The 17,579-nt window shown below is 45.2% G+C and overlaps 1 protein-coding gene across 1 annotated transcript in view; it reads left to right on the forward strand.

Annotated features, from left to right (window-relative positions):
* Aff3 (AF4/FMR2 family member 3) overlaps positions 1 to 17,579 on the forward strand; it is a 400,239-nt gene that overhangs the window by 363,675 nt on the left and 18,985 nt on the right. Inside the window, exons 15-18 of the mRNA XM_035452441.1 lie at positions 4,139 to 5,218; positions 7,756 to 7,880; positions 10,499 to 10,700; positions 14,736 to 14,863. Coding sequence (XP_035308332.1) covers positions 4,139 to 5,218; positions 7,756 to 7,880; positions 10,499 to 10,700; positions 14,736 to 14,863 — 1,535 coding nt within the window. The remainder of the gene's footprint in view (positions 1 to 4,138; positions 5,219 to 7,755; positions 7,881 to 10,498; positions 10,701 to 14,735; positions 14,864 to 17,579) is intronic.

Consider the following 17,579-nt stretch of genomic DNA (forward strand, 5'->3'; position numbering starts at 1 on the left):
TGTAAATCAGGAACCTCTGGGCCACGTGGCAGTGTGTGCTGTAAAAGAGTGGATAAAGTAGGGATGTTCAGAAGACTAATTAGGGAAGAGAGCTCCGGTCATACACAGAACACAGCGAGCCGCCAGGAGACAAATGCAAACCCTGGGCGGAAGTCTCAGTGATAACCTCAGGATTTGAGTATCACCAGTGCATGATGGTGGGCTGGAATCCGAAGTCTCAGGTTTTCCCTCCACATGATCACAGGTCTTTTGAGCTTCCAGGACCACAATCGCTTTCCCTCTACTATGGCAGCTACAGCTATAGCATTTCTCCCTAATCCATGAGGAATAGACGGTACAGATTGAATAATAGTCTTGATTTTTTTTTTTTTTTTGATGAGAGCAGAAGCATAGCCATCAAGCTCCCAGCCCTGGCATGACTATTTCAAGGTCATAAAAAAAGACATGGCCCTAGCCTGAAACAAGTATAGACTACATTGAAGCTACAAGTTATGTGCCCATGAAACAAACACAAAAAGACTATGCCATTGGTTGTGATGGAGGCCGCAGACATTGTTTGCAAGAATCGTGTTTCCTCTGAAAAGCATATCTAAAACTCTCATTTTAGGTTCAGGACTGACATTTCTCAAAAGAATGAGCTCCCTTTCATGAGGCGACTCCGAGAGTACTGGGGGAGGGGAGGCAGCTAGTGCGGGGAACCCACTCTGTACACCTGGCAGAGCCTGGGAACGGTGCAGCCATGGGGTACCACTTAGCCTTTCTGAGCCTCATCTACAAATTAGAGATAGCATTCCTTATCTGTAAAGATTAAATTGAGTGATATATGCAAAGCGGGAGGCATATTGTAGATGCTCTAGCAATGATAAATGATTCCAAGATGATGGCTCTTGAATGCCAGTCTGGGAATTTGGATTTTGTCTAAGAGGCAATAGGAGGTTATTGTAGACCCTTGAGAAAGGGAATGTGATTTAGTGATGTGTTGAAAATGATACTTCAGACTGATTCATTCAGCTGTGAAGTACAAGAAAAAAAAAATGACCCTAGAGTACATCTGGCAGTGGGCCCATCCTAAGTGTATGAAATTCTACAATTCACCATTAATGGTCCCACTCTGAAGTTCCAGTGTGGCTCTCCTCACATGCAGCTGTGTTTAGGCTGCAAACAGACTTCTGTATTGTCTCACACAAGAGCTATGGAAGCCTAGGGTGGAGGAGGACCTAGTATCAAACACAGCGACAAGTAAGTAGCATGAGTTCTGTGCTCTGTCTAGTGATTGAGCCCTCTCTGCTACACAAATTTGTTCTTCAAGGCCCTTCTGCTTCCACATACCACTTCCTTAGGGACACGGAAGCATGACACAAAACATTTAGGGGAGACAAACTTGGAATCCATGAATGTTTGTATCAAATTACCTTTCAGGGGGCTGTAGCTGCAGCTCATTTAGAAGACTACTTGCCTAGCTAGCATACATGAGGCACTTTGTTCAATCCCTGAGGCTGTATAAACCTAGAGTGGTAGTTCACACTTGTAATCCCAGCCCTTGGGAGGTAGAAGAAAGGGAGTCAGAAGTTCAAGACCATTCAAGACTGCTTACTAAATTCAAGGCCATTCAAGACTGCCTACTAAGTTCAAGGCCATTCAAGGCTACTTACTAAGTTCAAGGCCAACCAGATCTGTCTGAGAAACAAAAAAAAAGCCTTCAGATGCTCTTCTGAAGGTGCAGGAACCCCCCTGGAAAGAAGCTGCTGGGTGTCCCTTATCTTCCCGCTTGCCGCTATTGTGATCTAAGCCAGGCATCATCCTACAGGCTTCTCTTCCTCCCTTTCTCTCAAGAAGCCACACACACACACACCAAAAAGAAAAAAAAAAAGCAGAAAATCACATGTAACTCAGAGGGAGCAAGAAGATAACAGCTTAGTAACCCCAATCCAAATGCTCTAAAATCTACAACCTACTGAATGCTGCAATGAGGCCACAGGTGGAAAACTCCACGTCAGAACACTTTGTTCCACGTACAAAGCTACTTTTAAAACTGTACAAAATCTCTGTCAAGGGGATGAGATATAGCTCTGTAAGTAAAGTGTTTGCTGCACAAGGGTGAGGAACTGAGAACCCTATAAAGCCAGGCATGGTCACCTGTCTGTAATCCTAGGCCTTCTGTAGAGAGATGGGAAGCAAACACAGGAAAATCCATGGAAGCAAGCTGCTGAGCCAGCTAGCCATGGGTGGCAACAAACAACAGAGGCCCTGCCTCCAAGATAGAAGATGAGTACTGACACCTGAGGTTATCTCTGACCTTTACCTGCATGCTGTGGTGTGTACTGAAGCACACTTATGCATGTATATACATCACTCATACACACACACACACACACACACACACACACACACACACACACACCCCATCAGATATGTATGAAGTTTAATGCTTTTTACATTTAGACTTGGGTTCCATCTCTAAGTGATCTCATAATTATATACAAATAGTCCAAAATCCAAAAATAACATAAAACTCGTAAAAGTCTTGGCCCCAAGCATTTGTAATTAGGGAAACTCGGCTGATCTCATCTGTTAAGAGCCACCAGCACAGCTGTGATTGGTAGACCCCATACTAGATGGCCAGTTCCTGCTGGCTCCACCCCCTGATGTTATCAGAGGCTCTCATCTCTCTGGCTCTGTGTGTGTGTGTGTGTGTGTGTGTGTGTGTGTGTGTGTGTGTGTGTGTGTGTGTGTGTGTGCCCTCAACTCCTGCAAACCTGTCTAGCAACCTAGTGTGTCCAACACAGCCCTCTCCTGGCCTTCTGAGTGTATGTAACTACACTCAGAACCCCAAGCTTTGCTCTCAAGATGCACCTCATTGTTGAAAAATAAATCATGATATGCCAAGGAGGATCTTAGAATTTCTTATGTTACAAACTTTTTTTTTTTCTCACATAAAATAACCTGACTGATTCTGCCTCTAGGTTCATGACTGACAAGTTTGAAATACAAAGCTAAGAGCCTGGAAGTGGAGATCAGGGTGTCGTTTGCCTACCATGTGCAAGACCCAGCATATCGTCACAATGATAGATAAGTGATAGGTGTGAAGGAGATAGATGATAGATGATGGATGGATAGATAGATAGATAGATAGATAGATAGATAGATAGATAGATAGAAGAGATAAATGATGAGTAGGTTAGGTAGATGGTAAATGATAGACCTGACTCAGATAGACACTCTTGTTCTAAGCCAGGAGTTCTCAACTAGCAGGACCATGGCAGAGGAAATGGCAGCAGCAGGCTGAGGGTGGACTCAGTCAGGCTGATGAGCCAGACCGGGCATGCCGGGTCCATTTGAAAATGGTGTCCTCTGCTGCCAATGCGCCACCCTCCCAATGATGCTGCTTTTGTCATTAAGCACCCGTGGCCTACTTGTCTTCTCCATATAAGTTATCTGCTAATGGGGAGGTGGTTCTAGGTTCACAGATTTTCCTGAAGGTGACAAGTCAAAAGAAAAAACGTTTTAATGCTCAGGGCCACCCAGTTATTATTTCCAAGTTAAGTTCACAGAATCTCAAATTTAGGTGTATATGTACAAATATATATGAAATGATATATCTGCACTCCCTGAGCCGAGACACACAGGGCCTAGGCCCTATCCCAAAGGATACGATAGACTCTGATGACACCCTATGGAAGGCCTCACCCTCCAGGGGGAGCAGAAAGGATTTGTGATAGGTAGGGTTTTAGTTAGGGAGAGGGGTGGTAGGGGAGGAGGGGAGGGAGAGGTAACTGGGATTGACATGTAAAACAATCTTGTTTCTAATTCAAATAAAAAACAATCTGAAAAAAAAAGAAAGAAATGATACATCTGTATAATACCTAGGAGTAAGCTGGAGAGGTGCATGCTGTCCCATTGTTTTATTAAGTAGACTTAAAACTGCTTCATGGATACCACGGTACCAGGGGCCAGCTGGGCACCCTCTGTACCAGCAGAGGGCTGCCACATATACCTGGGCTTCCATTTACCGTTTGTTGCCAGACCTTTCAATTTTCTTTTGCTTAGCAGAGAATGTCAAGATCAAAACAGCCAGGGCCCCTTTTAAGTGAGCCTGTTGTAAACGCTGTTTTGTTTGTCCTGGGTTTTCTGTTTTCAGGCCGAACCTGCATCCTCTAACAAGTGGCAGCTGGATAAATGGCTAAACAAAGTTAATCCTCACAAGCCACCTATTCTGATCCAAAATGAAAGTCATGGCCCCGAAAGGAATCAATACTACACACCGGTGAAAGATGAAGGGCAGGACTGCGGGAAACTTCCTGAGATCTGCCAAGCCAGCCTGAGAGACAAGGACCTCAAGACTGCCTGCAAGGAGGAGCAGCGGCCGAGGACCGCAAACAAGGCCCCTGGCAGCAAAAGTGTAAAGCAAAAGTCCCCACCTGCCGCCGCCGCAGTGGCTGTGACCTCAGCTGCCCCGCCACCTGCTGTGCCCAGCGCACCCACGGAGAGCGCACCCGCGCCCACCCGGAGGTCAGCAGGCAAGAAGCCCACCCGGCGCACCGAGAGACTCTCAGCTGGGGACAGTGCCAACTGCCACCGGCCAGAGGAGCCTGTGGCCCAAGATGCGCTGGGGGCGAGTGTGGTGGGACCCCCAGAGCCCCCCAAAACCAGACCCTGCGGTAACAGCAGGACAGGCCACCGCAAGGAGCTACGCTCCTCCGTGACCTGTGAGAAAAGGCGCACAAGGGGGCTCAGCAGAATTGCTCCTAAATCCAAGGAATTTATTGAGACAGAATCCTCATCTTCGTCTTCCTCCTCGGACTCAGACCTGGAGTCAGAGCAAGAGGAGTACGTCCTATCCAAGACTCAGACCACCACTACAAACGAGCAGCGTCTGAAGGAGACCGCCAGTAGCAACAGCAGCACCTCCCGGGCCCCTGTGGGGTCCATCAATGCTAGGACCACCAGTGACATTGCCAAGGAGCTAGAGGAACAGTTTTACACGCTGGTTCCCTTTGGCCGGAATGAACTGCTTTCTCCACTAAAGGACAGTGATGAGGTCAGGTCTCTCTGGGTCAAAATTGACCTGACCCTCCTGTCCCGGATCCCAGAACACCTGTCCCAAGAGCCTGGGGTCTTGAGCGCTCCTGCAGCCAAGGACACTGATAGTGCCCCAGCCAGCCATGCATTAGACACAACTGCTGAAAAGACTTTGCCAAAATCCAAGAGGAAACGCAAGGTAGGTCTAGAGTTGGGAGGCCTTGGGAGGAGCAGTCTATCTCTCTTTGTATTTGAGGGCAAGGTGTAGACCACAGATAAGCTGCTGGTCTGGGCTGCAGGCGGCTCCCCTTGTGTATCCTCCAGCAATGGCATAAGTAATTGACATACCTATATAATGGTGTATGGGAGTACTGCCACTATATCCATATGGTTGTGGATACTTAAAGCACTGCCCCTGGCCTGAAGAAATGCTAATACAGGCAACGTTTACTGAGTGTGCAGATACTCAGGCTGAACGTCAGGCACAGGGAAGACGGAACATATGGTGAACCCCATTCTTTGCTGAGATGGACCGGGTAATGTTGCTAGTGGGCCATTCATCCACTAAAAGGCCTCATGGAGTTTAAGACTAAAGTGGAAGATGAAATCCAGTGTCCCTGAGGTCATTAGCCAATGGCATCAGAGCTAGTAGTTGTTGCTTCCAGTAGTGATAAGGAAGTGCTTCATGGTAGAAGAGGTCTGGGAGCTTCATGGTAGAAGAGGTCTGGGACTCAGATGCGAGAAGGATGTTTGTAAGCACAACGGTCTTTGGGTGGAGTGGCACTTGAGGAATGAATAGGCTGGATAGGTGAGGCCTGGATTGACAGACGCAGCTTTAGAATGGGAGAGCCCGGGCAGCCTCTGAGTGACTCAAGGATACAGCCAGTTTTGAAGGTTTCCAAATTGGGAAATTCTTCCTTCCTCAAACCAAATTTGAGGATATTAACAATTACTTCCATGGCTGTGTCTTCAAACTAGTTTGGAGGGAGATAGCCTCATTGGTAAAGTTCTTGCTGAGCAAACAAGAGGACCTGAGTTTGATTCCCCAGAGCTTCTGTACAAAGCTGGGCAGGGAGGTGCATGGTTACAATCCCAGTGTGGACAGGTGGAGACAGGCAGACCCCTGGGACATTCTCCAGTCATCTAGTTCCCAGTGAAAGATCGTGTTTCCTAAAACAAGGCAGACAGCACCTGAAATGAGGCTCTGATCTCCATGTGCATGTGCACGTACATACACACACACACACACACACACACACACACACACGCACACACACACGCACACGCACATACACACACACACACACACACACACAAAATGAGGTGACTTGGAAGTAATGTTTATTAGGCAGTTTTCCTGGCCAAAATGAAGATATTCCTCATTTTGGAAGGGTATATATCAAAGACATAGTCTCTTTCTGGTGACAGTGAACTTCATTACCAGCAAGGAAATTTATTATACAGACACAGAATGTGTTTCTTCATGTGGTAACACTGAACTGCTTATTTCTACAAAATAGAATTTGAACCTTGGAAAAGAAGGACCACCTAAAGACAGCAACTTCCCTTGTTCTTGACACATATACAAAGGCCTTTTTTCAGTGTTTTATATTTGTGTGTGTGCGCATGCATATGCCACAGTGCACAGGGGATAAACTTGTGACAGTTTTCTTCCTCCACCATATGGGTCCTAGGAATTGAACTTGGGTCATCAGGTTTGGCAGCAAGTGCCTTTCCCTTGCAGAGCCAATTGTACCAATTGCCTGTATGCCAAGAACAAGGGAAGTAGCTTCTCATTCAGTAGAGAACATTGCAACCCCCATGTCACCCATTCTCCATGGGAGGGCTGGAAGGGGCAGATAACTACTCAGACTCCCTATACAGACTGACACAGCTGAGTTTCACCCTGCTAAAGCCCCATAACTGAGATCCAAGGACTTAAAGTTTGCTTTGGACTCTTTAAGCGGCCACTGTAACAACATGAGCTTCTAGGACCCACCCCCTTTGCAAAGGCTGGGATTGACACAATCCCAGCTAAAAAGAGTCAAGTTCTCTGCTTGATTTTTTTTCTCCCAGAAAACACCCCATTCAGCCCTGATGAGACAGCTCTTGTTGTCTCCCCAGGAGTAGCACTTTGGGGAGTTTATTACCACTGTAGCCTGATGCTGTAGAGTCAAACACATTTGTACAACAAGAAGCCAATCCAAGTCCTATCTTCTCAAGAGGAACTTGAAGATGTTTTGGGCTGGAAATTGCAAGCTAGAAGTAAAGCACATCAGGCAACAGCCTCTGCTTCCCGTTCACTAAAGGTATTTCTTTCAAAGAGGCAAAGCTGGGGTTTCTCACTATTGTTACTCCAAAGAGCTGGGACAAAGCACACTTGGCATGCTTTATTCTGATACCAAAATGCAGGATGAGTGATCGTGATACTGCAGGCTAATTCAGACCAGATCAGCTTTGCAGAGCTGAACACTCAGCAGCTTTCATCATCCAGTTGTGATCACGACATGATGTCTCTCCCTTTACTGGGCCATCCACACTAAACTCAGCACATGTCCTCCTTGTTCACTGAGTGCTGTGGAACCTATGCCAGGGGCGTTCCTATTCTCTCAGTCTCTAGAGGAGGTAGGTAAGGACACGTCCCAAGAGGCCTTGCTGTGTGACAGGCAGTGCCCTGCAGCTCACTGGCACCCCTCAGAGTCCAAAGTTGATTGGCTTCTGCTTATTACCACCCAGTGTGACAATGAAGACGACTATAGGGAGATAAAGAAGGCCCAAGGAGAGAAGGAGAGTGCTTCACGCCTGGCTGCCTCCACTAATAACACCTTGTCCGGGAGCCACTGCAACATGAACATCAACAGGTAAGCCTGGTCCCCGAAGGCAGAGGTGAGTTGGGGGGTCACTAGATCTGAGAGTCACATGCTGTGTTGAGGAAATGGAAGATCCTTTTGATTGTTCTAATCTGAGTCTGCAAGCTTACTTCCCTCAAATTAACCGAAAGCTTATAATTATGTCTAAGGTGAGCCTCATGCTCTGTTTCCAATAGCTGTATCAGGCCCTTACCTGTAACCAGAGACCAGTGACTGGGAACACACTGCTCTGAGCTCTGTACCCCCCAAGGATGGTCTATCCCCCCCAAAACTTGATACCAGGCTAATGTTTTAATAATAGCTGCAAAGCACATAAGAACCCGAAATGACACCTAAGCTCTTGGGTGTAGACAGGCTGTGGACTTAAAAAGGATCTGCTCTTCCAAGGTCAAACTGCCACCCAATGACTCTAAAGTATCAGCACCGGGCCACCACACACTGCCTCACTCTGTGATAAATGGTCCTCCAGCAAGGCAAGGTCCCAGGCATTCATTAAAGCAAGTAGCTTAGCATCAGTCATAGAGGCTTTTCCATTTAGAAGCACCTCAGCACAGACCCCGCTTCCCCTCTACTGAGACACTTCTCACTCTCCCTGACTATACACAGAGGGTTTTTAAAGGGAGATTAATGGTTCTGCACAGCACATAAAAATGTAAACTGAAAGGTTGCGGAAAGATGTAGAGCAGTGCTGAAACTCAAAAAGGCAACTGGAGAGCAGAGGCACACAGGTCCAGGGTGCTCTGGGGATCACCTTGAGGATGCTGCTGAAACCCTGCACAGGGGGAGCGGATACTCGGGGCTTCCACAGTCTTCTGTACATTCCCAAGGACTAGGGAAATGGCAACGAGGGGACCTCACCCCCCAAAAAATATTTCTCTTTAATGTATAATGTGGTTTCTGTGCATTTGTCGGTACATTAAATAACCCTCCTATCTAGCGGAAGTCATAACTGCTGCATAGCAATGAACACAAATGATATTTCAAGGTGTCTGAAACAACTGTAGTATGACAAGAAAAGACCCATGGTTTCTGCTAAGATGACTCCGGCTTAACTGTTCTTCTGATCCTTGCCCTTGCTTGTAACTGGAAGAAATGAGAAAGGGTGACAATAAAGATAGAACTTTTTTGCCATCCGGATTCATGAACCTCAAATTAAAAATCTCCTGCTCTCATGACTGTCTGGCAGGGCCTCCCAGATCTGATTGTTTTGTTGGCACTAAGTAATGACAGGATGTGAATGAGAGTGTGTAGAGTTCTTTCTGGGGAAGGTGATCTGTGAACCTCTGAAATTGGGATTCTACTGCCAGTTTTACCACTGCAGAACACAGAGCTGACCATCCAGCTAGGAGGCTTTGCATAGAATGCTTGTTTGGTCCACTTGAATATGTAAACTTGCAACAATGAAGAAGCAACAGTCATATATACCCATGATTATGTTTAATATCATAATTTGTTTTTCATCACACATGAAGAATGTAAAATAATAGATACTTAGAAGCAGGTCTTTTTTTTTTTTCACTCAGATGTCAAGAAATGATTGTTTCCAGGCTTTTCACACTCATCCTTGACAACAGCATCCGTCCCTTCAGTAGACACATCTTGGGTTCATCCAGAGCAGTTGTCTGTAACATGTCACTCAGGACTTTTGGAACCAGAAGTCCTGGCTCCACGTGTATCTATTTGCATGATGAAAAAAAAAAAAAAACCTTTGCTATTTGTTAAAAGGCCAGTGCTTCAGATTCCCACTGTGACTACCAGCTAAGGAAATTGCTTTTTGAAGTGACTTTAATGGCTTGTTTGCTCTGATAACCAACACATACAATTAACCCATCATAACCCCAGGAGTCACGACTAAATTTTCGTTGTTTTTACCCTTTTGTTGTAGTTGTTGTTTGTAATCTGTATTAAGTAACTCTATATGCTTCTTTAATTGGCAGTGATTGACTCTATTTCAGGATAGCATATCCTCCACAAATGATACTTGTTCCTAATGCAAAACACATAGATCCTTAGCAATAAGCACCGTCATTACTGTAAGACTTTAAGTGAATTTGTCTTCTCTAATGGTTAACCTTGGGTAAATTCTGTCTAAGAGTAGACAATTCCAATCAGTGCCCGGTGAATTCAGAAACTCAGCTGTTGGAAGGTGGCTTCGGGCCTTGAAGTCACCCCGCTGTTTTGTGGCTGTATCCTATAAGCTAAGATGCTGGCCAGTGCCTTCTAAGAAACTTCTAAGAGCTTGATTGCTATTGTTGACTGTTGACTGACTTTCCCAAGCTGCTCACACTTGTGAGGAAAAACTAAACTTGTTCCTTCAGTGTTTGTAAATACCTAGATGAAGAACTCCAAAATGTGGATGTGTTACCCTTATTAATCTTGCATTGGCAGGAACTCAAGATCATTGTGTATCCTGATGGTGTAAAGAAACAATGTATGAGATTTGTTTATTGTTTTCTGTGGTTCTGATGCCATAAAGTCACTTCTGTCAAAATAATTCCCAAGAAACGTCTTCCTACCACCAGATTTTAAATGGGAGGTTGGGTCACACAAGAAGCATGGCCTTTTTTCCAGTGCAGACTTCGAGACTCTGTTGCTATTTCTCTTTTCAGCTTGGCAATACCAATAAACAAAAATGAAAAAATGCTCCGGTCACCCACTTCACCACTCTCTGACGCATGCAAACACAAATACTCCAGCGAGGACCTAACTTCTTCCAGCCGCCCTCATGGCAATGGGGTATTGACTTCTGCCTCTTCCAACAAAAAGCCGAAGGCTGACAGCCAGCTGCAGTCACACGCTGGAGACCTCACGGTTGGTTGATGCCCTTCCTTTCTAAGTGAACTTGAGTGAAATTCTGAGTCAGCCCACCACTCTGTCCCTTGCCGAGCACACTGTACACTCATGCTGGAGGTCCCTTGCTGAACTCCTGAAGGCATTTTTTGGGGAGATCTGGTGGAGGAAAAGTACTCCTCCTCCTATCTCCCCAAGGAATATGAAGCAAGAAGCCTGCCCAGTTGACATGCCAAGCCCCTTCTTATGAAGCCTCTTGGAACTATGTCAGGCCCCAGAGTAACAAAATCCCCAGAGAAGAAAATTAGGAGTTTTAAACCAGCCAGTTTCTGTGCTGAGAAAATGTCCTACCCAGACATGACTCACATGCCAACATTACAGGGCTGTCAACCCACTCTTGTCTGCCGTAGAATGGGGTTCTAATATCCCCCTTGACCATCCATACCAGGGTAGCTCTAACATTCTCCTGTGATTACCATGGAGGTGTTTTAGCTTTGGTGTGATCTTGGGCCAGTTGCTTAATCTCTCTGAGCCATTTCTTTACCTCAGCCCTTCTAGATATCACTGGCATTCCATTTAGTTCCTCCACACTCCTGCACTAGCCTCTAAGAACAGCATCTCCCTGGGGTATTCTGTAATTCCATACACTCTGCCTGAGTTCACCCAGGTCACTATGCCTGCCAAAACCAGTAAAGCTCTATGAGGCTAGAGAGAGAGAAGATTTAAGAATAGGACTATGCCCCAGGCTGTGGTGGTTTATAACCTTTAATCCCAGCACTGGAGACAGAGACAGGTAGGTCTCTGAGTTCTGAGTTTGAGGCCAGCCTGGACTACAGAACCAGTTACAGAACATCCAAGGCTATAGAGAGAAACTCTGTCTTTAAAAAAAAAAAATTAAACTATGCAAAGAAATAGAAATATCTTAAGGAGGGGCCAGTACTTAACATTTTTCCCATGGGTTTAAGATGCAAGAAAGTTGTCAGAAGGCTCTATGGGAGCCTGAGTCTTAGCACATCTCCAAATCATGTCTTCTCTGTCTGCACCCACATTTAGAAGTAATTATCTTTACTCCTAGGCAGGAAGAATTCAGAGAGACTCTTCTTGAGAAACATGGGACAAAAAAAGATATCTGTTCAGGTCTTAAAACGAAACCAGTTTTCTTTGCCCTCATATCCTGACACTGTGGTCATCTGTGGTGTGCTGAGAAGCAGAACCATTTTCTTATTCCGCTTGTTCATTCACCAAGCAGATGCTTTCTGAGAGTAAGTCCTTGTCCTAGGCCAGGCTCCATGCTGAGCTGATGTGTTGATCACTCAGTGCATCTGACTCTGCATCACCAAGAAGCTGTGAACCCAGCTGAGGAGAGAGTCTAGGACAGGGAATCTTATACACCCATAATCACACCCCTAAACACTGCCAGACATGCAAAGATGGTGCTCACAGTGAACTTGCATTTCTCTTACCTGGCTGGTACCAGGAGCAGCAAATCTCAGTGAAGCAGGATTTCTCGGCACTACTGGCATTTGGGGCTGTGTAACCCTTCATGGTCAGGGCAGTCCTGTGCACTGTAGGGTCAGTCCCAAGCAGCACCCCTGGCCTCCACTTCCTGCTGGGACAAAAGGCCAGGTAATAAATGGATGATGGCTTTGTGGTTCGCACCAGCTTGTCCCATCTGCTGATTATAATGGTCTCCATTATAGGGAGAACCCAGGTGTGGGCACTGTGTAAAGACATAGGCACAACTGGTTGCCAGTAATAATTTACTCATAGAAAGGGCCAGATTTGACCCACAAGCCATAGGTTGCCCCAGTGTACAATCTCTAAAAGGCAGGGCAGGTCACAGTGACATTCCCAGCACAAGAAACATGATGTCAAAGTTCCTAAGGAAGTCAGCACCAGCCCATGAGTCTGAGTGACAGAGAACATAGGAAGATAGCTGGAAGGTAGACAAAAGACCAACCTCCAAGGCTACCATGACAGCACTCCTGGTTGTTCCCACTTTATAGAGAGTTAAGAGGGCACCATTTAAGTGTCTCAAGAACAATTTTGGAAATTAAGCATCCAGTCTTCTTGATCATGTACAGCAGACTCTAACCCTTATATTGTACATGAACCTGGCCTATACCTAAAAAAGCATTTGTGTATATGTTCAACTACTTCAGAGGGAATAGTTTGTGTTTTATGAATAGACATATACTCTATTGCCCACGTGTCAGCCCACAGTGGGTGCTTTGTAACCTTGGGTAGTAGGACCTCTTTCAAATATTTTTAAATAATTGCTTTGCACTCTATTTTTATGAGATAGTGCCTGAGAAGCAGTCCATCTCTGACATGAATGGCAGCTCTTGGGAGGACCAGTTAGAGTGAGACAGGGGTAAAAGCTTGGCTTTGGGGCACCATCCGAGAATGTGGTAGAAATACAGATTCTCACAGGGAGTGTGATAGCACACTCCTGTAATCCTAGCTCTCACAGGGAGTGTGATAGCACACTCCTGTAATCCTAGCTCTCACAGGGAGTATGATGGCACACTCCTGTAATCCTAGCTCTTACAAGGAGTATGATAGCACACTCCTGTAATCCTAGCTCTCACAGGGAGTATGCTAACACACTCCTGTAATCCTAGCTCTCACAGGGAGTATGCTAACACATTCCTGTAATCCTAGCTCTCACAGGGAGTATGCTAACACACTCCTGTAATCCTAGCTCTCACAAGGAGTATGATAGCACACTCCTGTAATCCTAGCTCTCACAAGGAGTATGATAGCACACTCCTGTAATCCTAGCTCTTACAAGGAGTATGATAGCACACTCCTGTAATCCTAGCTCTTACAGGGAGTATGATAGCACACTCCTGTAATCCTAGCTCTTACAAGGAGTATGATAACACACTCCTGTAATCCTAGCTCTCACAGGGAGTGTGATAACACACTCCTGTTATCCTAGCTCTCACAGGGAGTGTGCTAACACACTCCTGTAATCCTAGCTCTCACAAGGAGTGTGATAACATACTCCTGTAATCCTAGCTTTCACAAGGAGTGTGATAACATACTGCTGTAATCCTAGCATTCAGTAAGCTGAGACAGTTCAAAATCAGCCTGAATGGCATATCAAACCTTATCTGGAAGGGTGGGCAGGGAAGCAGGAAGAGAAGAAGAAATAATGCAGATCCCTGAGACTACCCTAGATATACTAAAACAGAAACTAAGCCAGCAGTCTGTGTTTTAACAGGTCTCTGGGTGATTCTGATATATGTATAAATTGGGTAAAATAAAACCCAAGCCCTCACTCCAGGGTCTCCACCCACAGTTACTACTAGAACTTGAGAAAGTTGCCTAACCTGCCCACTCTTAGTTTCCCCATCCATGAGAGAAATGTAGGACCTCCCTTTTGATATTGTGAGAACAGCTTTTGACAACAGGTGCAGAAATCCTCAGCTTGAGACCTAGACACATACAGGCAGGGCACCCCTAATCCTAAGGGCTCCAAAATCTGAAACTTGAAGAACACCAACCTAATTCTGCAAATGGGTCATTCTACACCCAATCCCTATGATAGGTCAGAATCAAAAAGAATCACAAAACTGTTTTAAAATAAACTGCATATAGACAGATGGTGGTGGCACGTGCCTTTAATCCCAGCACTCGGGAGGCAGAGGCAGGTAGATCTCTGTGAGTTCAAGGCCAGCCTGGTCTACAAGAGCGAGTTCTAGGACAGCTAGGGCTACACATAGAAACCCTGTCTCAAAAAAAAAAGCAAAAAAAAACTACATGTAATTGTTTTAATGTATATGTAATTACTATATGTATATGGAGAAACACAGATGAGTTTCATACTTAGACCTGGATCCTTTTCCCCAAATATCCAATCGCTTGTGGTCCCCAGTATTTTGAATAAGTATACAGCCTGTATTACCTCTTCTTTATTGAAAAAAATCTAATATAGATCATTTCTAATCTAGAACAAGCAGTATTGTGCAGATAAAAAGTGTTATGTGCAGTAACTCTTTCAGCCACGTGGCCAGTGTCTCAGTGACTTCTGTGTTATTTGTTGTTTAGAAAGCAGCTCACAACAGTTCTGAAAATGGCATCCTCCATACCAAGTCACGGCCACAGACTGAGCCATGGTCTCCAGGTTCCAGTGGCCACAGGGACTGCAAGAGACAGAAACTGATCTTCGATGACATGTAAGTTTGGACCTCCTTGGTATGATGAGGAAGGAGTAAGTAAAAAGAAAGATCATTACCTCTCATTTACAATGAGGCTGTTTGCCTTTGAGTGATATGGCCATTTAAACGTTCCTCTCAAAGGAAGTTCTAACTTAGTGTGCAACCCTGAATAAACAGGATCCCCAGGGCTAATGGAGTTGACACCCAAGACCTCAGAAAACTGAGGCAAATTTCACTGAGGGATCTTATTTCTTTTAAAATTATGTGTGTATTTGTCTGGGTATGTGTACATGAGCATGGGTACTCAGGATCCCCTGTAGCTAGAGGTAATTAGCTGCCCAGTATGGGTACTGGAACCAAACCTAGTCCTCTGCAAGAGCAGAGCATGCCCTTAACTGTTAAGCTGTCTCTCCAGCCCCTCCAAGTGAGTCTCATTTCTAAGGCTATATATTATGGGGTGTTGGTGATTTTATGCTATCAGAAAAAAAAATCACTTTTGGTTTTGTACACTATAATAGCAAAAGAATAATGGTGATTTACTCCAGAAGGCTGTTTTCTCTTAAGCTATAGGTTCTTTGTTAACAGTATAAACAGGCCTTATGTAGAAAAAGCAGCCTGGCATACTTTGTCTACTTCTCCTGCCAAAACTTGAATGCATCTTACATGCCCATCATCAGAGGAAGGTGAACAAGAATGTCCAGCCATGCTCTTGGGAGGCTGAAAAATCACAGCCAGAAAGGCTGAGATGATGCTGAAGATGATTTAGTCTCCCAGGGAGAAAGCAGATCAAGAAACACCTAGAAGGAGGGGATAGTATGTCATGAGTTCAGCCTGAATCCTGCCTTCAGCTGTTGGCCGACCTGCAAACATTCCATGCATGTCCACTTGAGGCAGGATAAATGAAGTCTTCGGGGAACCTCGTGCAGGAGATCCCTGCCCTCTGCTGGCTTACATTCCAACTGCAGAGACAGACCACAAGCCATAAGCCCCTGGAAGTCAAAATACAAACTGGTCTCAACATCTCCCGCCCCCTTCTCAGAAGAAAATAATAATATCAGTGACTACTACTGTGCATCCCTCCTTGGGGGTATCACATAAGCAGCAGCAGTGTTTGGGTGTCATAGATAATAACAGAAGTATCAGACATTGGGATGCTCAAAATACCAAACATCTCCAGTATATAGTTTGGGAAGCATGATAAAGATAAGAAAGAAACAAGAATGTATGGGAAAATAAATTCAATGACTTCTCCAATGTTCAAAACTGAAGACCTATGCCAAGAAAGAGCAGTGACCCAATGACAGTAGCCATTCTGAAGTTTCTTGAACTTTTTATAGGGGGAAATGATTCTCCTTATGTTCCCTGTCTATACCAATGGAGGCTCTGCCTACTGGCAAGATGTGTAATTCTGGCTGTTGACAGTGCTGGAACAGTTTGTTCTGTTGGGGATATGGTACAGTGAAATAGAAAAGCACTCTTACATGCCCATTACATGGAGAGGTATGACCACTTGCTCAAAAATGATTTGAGCAACTGAAACAGCCACTGATCTAAGAAAGCTGTAGGAAGATTTTTAAAACCCAAAGGGCAAAGAACCAACATTGTCTCTTCCTTTAAGCCATAAAAATAGCTATCCCTCAAGAGATCAAAGTCACCTGACACATGCAAAATGCCTTACATGTCTAGCTGCTCTATTGAGCACTGACAAAGACTCAGGTAGAGGGCAACAGCTAGGGTATGATGATGGGTTCCTTCTCGGTTATTCTACAGAGTCAGGAGAGAGACGCATGAATGGGACCACTCCTGAGACTACTGTGACCACACCTCCTCCTCTTCCTATGTTCTCTCATCACCCTTCCTTCTTCCTGTCCTCTTTCTCCTACCCCACTTTTCTTCCTTCCCTTCTGTCATAATTTGTTTCAACTTGACACGCCTGGGGAAAGGAAACCTTAGTTAAGAAATTGTTTCCATGAGAATGGGGTGTGGATATGTCTCTGTGGCATTTTCTTGAGTGCCAGCTGGTGTGGGAGCCCAGCCCACTGTGGGTGGTACCATCCCTAGGCAGGCAACACAAATAAGCCTCTTCCTCCCCCAAGTGGCTTTTACTGCCCTCTTTTCCTTCCCTTCTCACTTCCTTTTCCTCCTCTTTCACCCTGACAACTTCTGCCTTGGCAGCCTCCTTGACCAAGAAAGTCCTCGGCTCCTGTCACTCTCGTTGGCTTATATTCACTGAGGGTGTCAACACTGAGATGAACCAAGAGGCTGCCAGGAGGAGAAGGGAGAGGGCCAGATCATTAGGACCAGAGCAACTGAGAAGTTGATGGAAAGCCAGTTAGAAAGATCCCAAAAGTAACAGATGCCAGGCTGTCATTTAGTTCTTAAAGCTGCGTCATGTAGCCTTAAAAAAGAAAGAAAGAAAGAAACTCATCCTTTTGTATTATAAATACTTGTTAATGGTTGAATAAACATGCAGTTCAGACAACAAGTGAATCCACCAGGCTGTCAAGAATGAGTACTGAATAAATACAGCTGCATTATAAATACCCTTCCCAGGGGAAGGCCTGGATTTTTCTTTTTCTTTTTTCCATGAACCTTTGTGAAAGTACATTTAAATCCACACTCTTCCACATCTTGTTTCCTGTGTTTCTTACCAATTAAGTGCCAGTTAGTGCTTTGGGGATGCAAATGAACTAAAGGGGATAGCACTTATTTTAAAACTGGGATCAAGGTCGGC

This window comes from Cricetulus griseus, assembly GCF_003668045.3.
Source record: "Cricetulus griseus strain 17A/GY chromosome 1 unlocalized genomic scaffold, alternate assembly CriGri-PICRH-1.0 chr1_1, whole genome shotgun sequence".
NCBI classification, from domain to species: domain Eukaryota; kingdom Metazoa; phylum Chordata; class Mammalia; order Rodentia; family Cricetidae; genus Cricetulus; species Cricetulus griseus.